The 9454-nt window shown below is 35.7% G+C and overlaps 1 protein-coding gene across 1 annotated transcript; it reads right to left on the bottom strand.

Moving 5' to 3' along the window:
* Window positions 1-909: 909 nt before the first annotated feature.
* ERMN (ermin) lies at window positions 910-8719 on the bottom strand. The gene is made up of 3 exons (XM_061437543.1): window positions 8000-8719; window positions 7266-7358; window positions 910-4023 (listed from the first exon to the last, which is right to left on the bottom strand). The coding sequence occupies exons 1-3, from the start codon at window positions 8235-8237 to the stop codon at window positions 3506-3508; spliced, it is 849 nt and encodes a 282-aa protein (XP_061293527.1). The 5' UTR covers window positions 8238-8719; the 3' UTR covers window positions 910-3505.
* Between the last annotated feature and the right edge of the window lie 735 nt (window positions 8720-9454).

Below are 9454 nucleotides of genomic sequence, written 5' to 3'. Positions count from 1 at the left end.
AGGTTAAATTAGTGAATTTTGTTATTGATTACCTAAGTTTCTAAGTAAATGTTCAATTACCTTTCAAATTCATATCTAAAACTCTTTCAAATTGGTAATTAATTACAAAGCTCTTTGATTTTATAGTTTCGCATAAACTTGGGTGATTTCCACTACTCATTACTACCCATGTGTTTATGTTGATTGCATGTTCTACTTACCTTGTGTTCTTCACACATTTTGGTATTCATATTTATTATGTTACTGTGTGATATTTTATAATATTAGCAAATGTTTGCTATACTTTTGACATTACTTTTTATAGCCCTCTTACTTTTATGGAGCAGTGAAAGTTTAGGCTTTAAAAGAAGTAGTGCCTTTCTCATATGGTCAGACATATTTCTTCTTTATGATATGCTGATGTTTCTTCTTTTTCTATAATTCTCTATTATTACTTATTTTAAATGTTTTCTTATCATTTTGAAAAACTTAAATGCCCATTCTCCATTTGAAAATGTTCCAAAAGTACTACACCATGTAAATACATAAAACAATTACTATAAAAACGTCAGCATAGTTTACAGCAATGTTTTACCTTAGAGACTACAAAGATATATATATATATATATATATATATATGTTCCGAGTTGTTGGAATTAAGATGCATCTCAAACAATAGTTCAGTTCCTGTAAAAATAATAGAAATGTTTCATGAGCATTACATGTCTACCCATCAGAAATTCTTTTTGCAATTTCATATACAAGTATTTTAAGACCTTTTTGAAATAAATAATGCAAATGAGTTAAAATAAGGTGTTCTCTTGATTTTTGAAAAAGCATTTATTGATGGTCTTAGTAGCTGCTGATGTGCGAGGGTTCTTCTAAATTTTAAAAGGCAACTAGAGAAAGTAAAATCTAGACACCAAAAAAAACAAGGATACAAACTTTTATTGAGAACAAGCAAACACAAAATTCTTTGTTTAAACTGTTAATAGGTAGATCGATAGAGTCTGATGTACCTGCTGTGTCTTTAAAGGTAGCATTATATGAAGGGTAAGTTTTATATTGACTGAGAAATAGAGCTGTTATTACTTCCTGTTCACCCAGCATCTAAGGAAGATAAAAAGTCAGGCAAGAAATATCAGCATTTTCATAATAAATCGGTTCTCCCTGCTAACAGCTACCAGAGTCCTTCTTCCATCCCTGAACCTTGAATCCCAAAGACAGTCAGCCTTCACATGGAGCTCTCAGTTTGTATTCTTAATGTGTCCCATATGCTTTTCAAATGTTGAAGACCCACCCACTACAGTTGGAACCAGACCTGTGTCTTTTCCTAAGTTAGAAAGAATCACAGAGCCACCTATCACTGTTATGTGCTTCTGGTTCCTTCATTCTGGGCGATACGGAACATGGCAGCACAGGGCAATGAGCACTGATGCCAAACGATAGTTTCAATGCTCTGCAACTATGCTGCCTCCTCTGTGAGCATTAAGCATTTACTCATTGAACATACCCTGCAATAGTCTTGTTGACGAAATCTTTCATAGTTGGTTAATCATCTGATAAGATATCACAAAGCTAAAAGGGCCAGGGTTACTATATTTTGGAGCCCAATCAGAGATAGTTGATTGGCCACATCAAATGACCACAGACCACACACCTCACTCAAGTTCCACTGGAAGTTGCCACCTCTGCTGAAATAATTCAAAATACAGGCTCTGTTGATTGTAGGTTAACAATGGGTCCTGTCCTATGATGGATAATACAATATTGTGCTTTGAAGTTAAGTAGAAAATTATAGGGGTCACCAGTAATCCAAAAAAGAAAATAGGTTGTCCAGGTAAAAAGATTTAAAGGCACTAAATTAACAGATGACTGTCCTAGTGCATCAATCTTCTACTTAAATTTATCAATAAAGACCTGATCTTCCTGACTTTATTCTGAAAACTTACATTGTCAAGAATAAAATGTATAGATTCTATAGACTAAGCATGACAGACTTTGATATGGTCAGGCTATAAAGTATCTGCTTGAAAAAAACAAAAGGAAAAATTCAAAATTGAGTCTCATAAACACTTAATAATAGTGTATGATACTATGGAAACATATTATATGGCAACAGAGAATTAAAGAAAGTGCCTTTAGAATGTGTGGGATTTGTTACACATAAAGAAGCAAAAATCTGAGAAGGGCTAACCCAGGGCTTTTCACAAAATGAAAATAAGTAAACAAAGGGTTGAATAGTACAATGAAGACTGTATTACAGTCAGACAATAAGGAATTGTCTTTTTATTCCCAGGGCCAAAAAAATGTCTTTATCTGTGGTGACAGAAAGTTGAGGGTAATATATATAGAAGCATGAAATGAAAAATTATGGATCTAAGAATATAAATATAGATTCTCCCTTTTCATAAATATTCAGTACATTATTTGACACATTGGTTTGAGTGAAGCTTCACAAGCACAGTTTTAAGCATCTTGATTTGGGCTGAGGTCCAGTAAATTATATATTCCCAACAACCATCAGAGCTTTCTCACTAAAAATACACACTCACACTCTACTTTGAAAATATTCTAAGATAATTATTTCCATTTTCATAGTAACTAGTACAGTTATGACTAGAGTTGTCTCAGGTTTCTAAGGAAAGAAAATTATTCTGAGATTCTGTTAATAAGAGAAAGTGTAGTAATAGAGAGGGGTATTTTCTTAAAATTGTGCTAAAGCTGTCATTTTCATGTTTAATGACTTTAACTGTGCTAGACAAGATTTTGTTTTCAGTTTCAGAAATAAACTATCTGATATAACTCTTTAGTCAATTGCCCACAAATCTTCCAACCCCTCCTTCTAGCAATCTCACAATGGGTTTAATTCATCTTGAGAGCATAAAGCCAACATTTAGTAAACAGAATTTTCCTGACTGACAATTGCTCAGCCCCTCTAGTGAGAAAATTTAGTGAATGGTAACACCTAGGAAGGCGACCTATACAGAATTTCACTCCATAGATGCCAAGCAAAACAACTTAAAATCTGAAGGTAATAAGAAAGGCAAAGTATTTTGCAAAGTTTATTGCCAGAGTCTATAAAATCACATTTTAAATAAAGAGCGATTTGATACCAGACTTTCTATTCCCCTCAAGGTACAGGAAGAAAGACACAAAAAGAACTACATTTCATTTCAAATAGTACTCTTTCCTTTGATGACTACATTTCCCAGCATTGCTACTTTTAAAGCCAAACTTTTAAATGTTGGATTTCCCAGTGGTGCTTGCTGATTAGTGCTTAGCACATAAGGCTATATTAGTGAAGTTTTAAAAAACAAATGTCCGAGAACGAGCCTAAAGCTTTTTGATTTGAGATTATCAGACTGAATTTTTACTAGGGTTATTTCCACATTACTCTACAGTGAAACAGAGATTCAGCTTCCACTTCTTCAAAGGCAACAACTCAAATAAGGCAACAAAGATACACATCAGGAAAACCGAATTAGTTTTTGCTTTAGTGGGCATGAGAACGTCTCAATTCCAGTTAGTTTATCATAGACTCGAATTCATCGATTCTTTGCTTGGTGTTCCCCTTCCTGATTTTCCGGTAGGATATCGTATTGTATCTTGAATAAGCATTTCTGGAGAAATCACCCTTCTTCCCAAAGGTCGGCTGCTCATCAGGTGTGACAGGTTGGGAACTGGGGCTGCTCAGTGGGGAGTCCTCACTTGCATCACCTTCCTCTTTTAATTGAGTATCCTCTTCATTTTTTTTCTTAAATTCTATCACGCGAACTTCATCTTCATCATCTTTGCAATCATCATCATCATCGTTATTAATTTCTTCATCCCAAACCTCTTGCTCCTCATCCTGCTTAGAATGTGACAGGTCAACCTGGCTCGATTTCTGAAATCCTAACCATTCAATTTCAGTTGCCTGAAGAGCTGTGTTCTCCAGCTCCTCATCTTCTCTCTCCTCTAGAGGTTGTTCAGAAATCCTTTCCTTTTGTCTGCTTATTTCTTGGTTGCTGCTGCTCAAAGGAATCTTCTCCCACTGATGCCCTGTAGCAAAATCAATTGGTAGTTGATATGTGTAGAGATTTCAAAATACCCACATATTCTCCTGATTATATTACTGTACAACCATTTTCCAGCATATATTTTATGAGATATTGTTCTGTGGGTTATTATTATGTTTTACACAATGGAACAGGCTACCCTATCAAATTATCTCAGAAAACACTGCATTAAACACAAATAAGCCTCCTCAGAATTTATCTGAACCTTTAAAATGCTAATGAATATTAGGATCCAGCAACCCAACCTCATTTTACTATGGAAATTTTTGTTATGGACGACTGTTGCAAGGTAGTCAAACCAGTCAGTCCTAAAGGAAATCAACCCTGTATATTCTTTGGAAGGACTGTTGCTAAAGCTGAAGCTCTAGTCTTTTGGCTACCTGATCCTAAGAACCAACTTATTGGAAAAGACCCCGGTGCTGGGAAAGATTGAAGGCAAAAGGAGAATGGAGTGGCAGAGGATGAGATGGTTAGATAGCATTATTGGCTCAGTGGACATGAATTCGAGCAAACTCGGGGAGATAATGGAGGACAGAGGAGCCTGGTGTGTCAGACACAACTTAGCAACTGAACAACAGCTAGCAACTGAACAACTGTATCTAGTGAGACTGGTATTCCATAAGACACACTTTTAAAAATCCTGTCTAGCTTATCATGACTGGGTATATGAACATGTTAAAAAACAAAAACAAAAAAACAACACAGGACCTATTTCCTAAACACACATGGATAGTCCTCAAAGAAAATTAGAAAAACATCTCCCAGTGAAAAAAGACTTCCTTCCAACAGTAAAAATAATGAAATAATGACTGCCAATGACTGGTCTCACTCAGAGTAGCAAATTCAGTATTTGCCACCATGCTTCTCAGAGTTGTCCTAAAATAGCAGGTGTAGAGAAGGAACAGGCAACCACAGATGGCCAAGAGACAGGTGCTGAGCTAATCAAGGCACCGAGTCCACCAAAGGACACACAGTGCAGTCTAGGATCTGCCACTGATTGCTAGTGAGTCAAGATTTAAAAATCTCATTGAGGTCATATCTAGCTAATGCTAGATTAGCCTACTATTTTAGACACGTCCTTAGTGGACAACTAATTAACTCAAGTGGTTTGGTACCATGTAGTGACTTTAAAAAGGCTCATTTAATTCACTGCAAATTTCACTTTTCAAACAGATCCTATCAGCATATCCTCAATAACATTTATTGAGCATGCAAAAACCAATTAATAAGGAGAGAGTAGAGACTGTTTTCAGAGCTTTCACCCCTAAAGGACTTTAGTGAGAAGCTTCAGCCTGCAGTGTGCCTGACTCAGGGTTGTGTTCACTACTCTCTTTCAACACCATTGTTGCTTATTTGCTAAGTCATGTCCGATTCCTTTACAACCCCATGGACTGTAGCCTGCCAGGCTCCTCTGTCCATGGGATTTCCCAGACAAAATACTAGAGTCTTTAAATAAAATGAGAGGCACTGTTTCTCTTTGCCTTTCTCCTCCACAGCTTCCTATTTTCACTGAAAGATGTTAACAAGTCCATTTCCATCAAAGATTTTTCATTCTCTTTTCATTTTATTTTCCCAACTATAATTGTAAAGTTACACAAACAGATAGAAGTGAAGATGGATCATCACTCCTCATTCCTTGTGCACAGCTCCTATAGGCCGCTGGTATCCAGTCAGTATTCTTTACATTATAAATACACATTATAATGTTTACTATAATCTTGTTTGGTTTTCTTTTTTTTCGCAAGAACCGAAGAAACTGATCTTTTGTCTCTTATTCATGACTCGGGCATAGAGTTGTCATGCATGAAATTACTTCTGTCTTTAAAGTATAGTATTTTTCTCAGTATTTTTAACATTTTCCTATTTTCAACCGAAGAGTATTCGCTCCAGAGACTTTTTAGCTGTTTGCCACTGTGAAAATAAAAGATACCAAAATGTGTCCTTCTAACCCTACAGCAGAAACATATGTTCCACCAAACACAAAAGGATTCATGCAGGGAAAAATTCACCCTGAGACTATCTACTTTTAAAAATCAAGACTGCTTTTATTCTTTATTTAAAGAAAATGAAAGATCTTAGAGAACTATTGTCTCCAGCTGACCTTATGGTCAAAAATTTGAAAGGGACTCTAGATAAAAGTTGAGATCTCTGTCTTTGAGAGTTTGTTTGCTCATTGGCAGCAGAAGGGTTAGGGCAAGAGATTATTTAGTTCATCTCATAGAGTTTAGGTCTTAATAAATTAACTGTGATAGTGTAAAAACTTGACAATAACTGCTGCTTATGACATTATTCCTTGAGGGACTATACAGTGGACCACTGTATGCAGTCAGCAGACAGTCTGAGAGGTGTCCAGACAAGGTGGACAAACTCAGGAAACTGCCAACAACCTTGGCATCTACTATTTTATATGATGTTCTAATATTTCAATCAATAATTCTTCAGTGTTTTGCTTGCTAAGGTCCTAAATAAACTAAGTCACTTAGGTCTACCAAGCTGGTTTCAATTTTGAGATAAGATGTTTATGCCTGCAAGAGATGATATGAATAATTAATTAATAGATTTTTATCTTGCACTTTATTTGGAAATTATTTGAATGTGTTTCCTTAGAAGTCTGAAACGCTTTGTGTCTCTTAGACTCTTGAGCTTATTTGTAAAATAATATAATCATTTAAAAATCCATGTTCTTTTTACTCAGGCATTTTCTGAAAGGACACAATTAGAATTAACTTCATCACTCGGAAGATTTCTTTGACAAGAATTAGGTAACAATTTTGTACTTACATCAGAGGCCTAGAATTTTCCTATAGATCAAATAAATTTATAAGATTATTTTAAACTGTATGCAATGGTAAACTTTTAGGATAAATCCATTTTTGAAACATCTACAATTTGCAAGGTGGCTGACACAGACTTGAAGACACTAAATCAAAAGGAAAGGTTGATACTGTTGACTAACTTATTAAGACACAGATGTCATATCATCAAGTCAAAGTGTGCCAAGCAATTATACAGATCCATGCAGTTTCAGTCTTAAAGAGTCTATAATGCTTTCTAAGGTAGAACCCACAGATAAGTCCAGACTGCCTTATCTGCCTAAAACAGCATGACTTCAAAATGACTTCTGGATTCCTTTTTTAATACCACACTCACACAACATCCCATGCAAAAACTGTCCTCCATATCCAGTCAAACAATTTCTGTGTACAAAATGGAAGTTCCTCTTACCTTCTCTCAATGCCATTTTATCAACAGCTGCTTCTTGGAGAGAAAGATCTGCGAGAGCCTTATGAACAACATAGAGCTTCTCTTCTGGTTTTTCTGGAGGGAAAAACCCCATAAGATAAATGTTTTAACATTTAAGTAGCTTAAGATAAATAAATTACCAATTTAGACTCTAATGAGGTAGATTTTTTTGTGTGGTCACTAAAATAACTATTTCACTCTTCCAACTCATTTCTTCACTGAGTTCTTTACTTGTAAACATAATGCTAATCTTTTCTTTAATGTCTATATAAGGTATAGTACCATGAATTCTGATACTTTCAGGTAGATTTAGAAAGAAAAATTGAATTTACGAATTCCCTTTAACCAAATAATAATGGAGCTGCCCATATAATGATAAATAACAGAAGCTATCATTTAACAAACAATAATTTTCACAATAACTCTACAAATATCAGTACTATTATCTACCTCTTCTAAGGAGACAACTAAGGCTTCAGGAAGCCAGGAAAGTTGTCCAGGATGACAGAACTCTCAAATAAATGAGCTTGGATTTGACCCAAGGCAGAGGTTTAGTCCTTATGCTCTGAAGCCCCAACAGGATAAGGGGCCACATTTGGGCAAGGACAAGAGTGGAAGGATGTGCCATTTATTCCTTCATAACAGCTTATCCAAAGCCTCCTGAGTGAGTTCACAAATCAAATCAAAGCAAATTAGAGAGAAGGAAAATGCTTTACCTTTTAGAATCTTCTCATCCATGGACGAGCTGAGCAGTATGTCCTCTTGCAATTTTTCACTTTTCTCCTGATTTCTTTCTGTGGGTACATCCAGTCTAGGTTCTACCCTGCAGTGTGGTGGGGTGCCATCCACTTCACTGGCTCCTTCTGTGATTTTAGTAATCTTCTGTTGACCGTTTTCAGGGGGTGTATCCCCATTACACTCCACCTGACTGAATGTCACTGGTACGTCTGTCATAATGTACAGTTGAGTCCCACTTGGAGAGAGCTTTGGGGAAGATCCTGGACCCTTGATAAGTTCTCTTGCCTTCAAATCCAACTCCTACTCTAAAAACACAAATTATTTACTTTAGTGCATAATAACAAGCTTCTTTTCCTAAAGGTATCCAGATAGAGAGTAGAACAAAAGTCATAGAACTTGTCAGATTTGCACCAATCCATGAGCAAGAATCCAGCCAATCACCACCTTGTTTGTTGCTCAGCAGTTCCACTTGCAGAATTAATGGCAGTCTTTTGATTTACATAAGCAAACAATCCGAGGCAATCAGGCTTTTGTGTTGGCATGTAGAGGGGGACTTTCAGCTTGTCAGGCCCCCTCTGGGAACAGAGATTTTTGTGCCTTTTCATAATGGTCCTTTGTCATTTTCCTTGTAACAGGAGCCACAATTGTTCCACAGCTTTAATCCAGAGAGAATGACCACCTTGAGGCATATTAGTTCTGTGTAACCAGCTTAACATTTCCAAACAGATTTTGCTCAAGTAAAACCTCAGCTATTTTGTAAAGGACAATGGCATCATTTCTTATTTATTAAAGAATAAAAACAGCTTATCAAAAACCTGTAAACAAGGCAACTTTATTGTACATCGCTCTGGCTGCAGATTCGATAGTATGCTTTCAGAACCCACAGAAATAGACCTAAGAAAAAACAAACACAAATTCTGCCATTTTGCTAATATCAAAAATTTTACATTTCAGAGTAATTTATTTGGTCTGTAGCTTCTTATTTTAGTTTATTCACTTCTATAATAGCTCAATTCATCCTGTAAAACCCTAGAATAATTGCCTCCATGAAATTTTCCCTTTCCCCAATCAGAATTACTTTCAATATCCCCTACTGATGTTGTATGATGCTTATAAAATGATAAGATACCAACACTGTCTACCCTTGGGGGAAACAGGTGATTATATAAAACATCTGTAACCTACCACTCCTTCCTTCTTAAAGTAAGATATTAATTCTTTATTTGTATGTGGATTTCTTGTAGACAATCATCTGTTCTTATTTTTATTATTGTTTTAATTCCACCATGGTGCTTTATCTTTTAATTTTTACTGGAGAGTAGTTGATTTACAATGTTGTGTTAGTTTCTGCTGTACTGCCAAGTGAACCAATATAAGTATATCCACTCTTTTTTTAGATTCTTTCCCCATATAGGCCATTACAGGATGTTGAA

This window comes from Bos javanicus, chromosome 2 (assembly GCF_032452875.1).
Source record: "Bos javanicus breed banteng chromosome 2, ARS-OSU_banteng_1.0, whole genome shotgun sequence".
NCBI classification, from domain to species: Eukaryota; Metazoa; Chordata; class Mammalia; order Artiodactyla; family Bovidae; genus Bos; species Bos javanicus.
The sequence above is the reverse complement of the archived record's forward strand: the minus strand, read 5'-3'. Positions and strand labels throughout refer to the sequence as shown.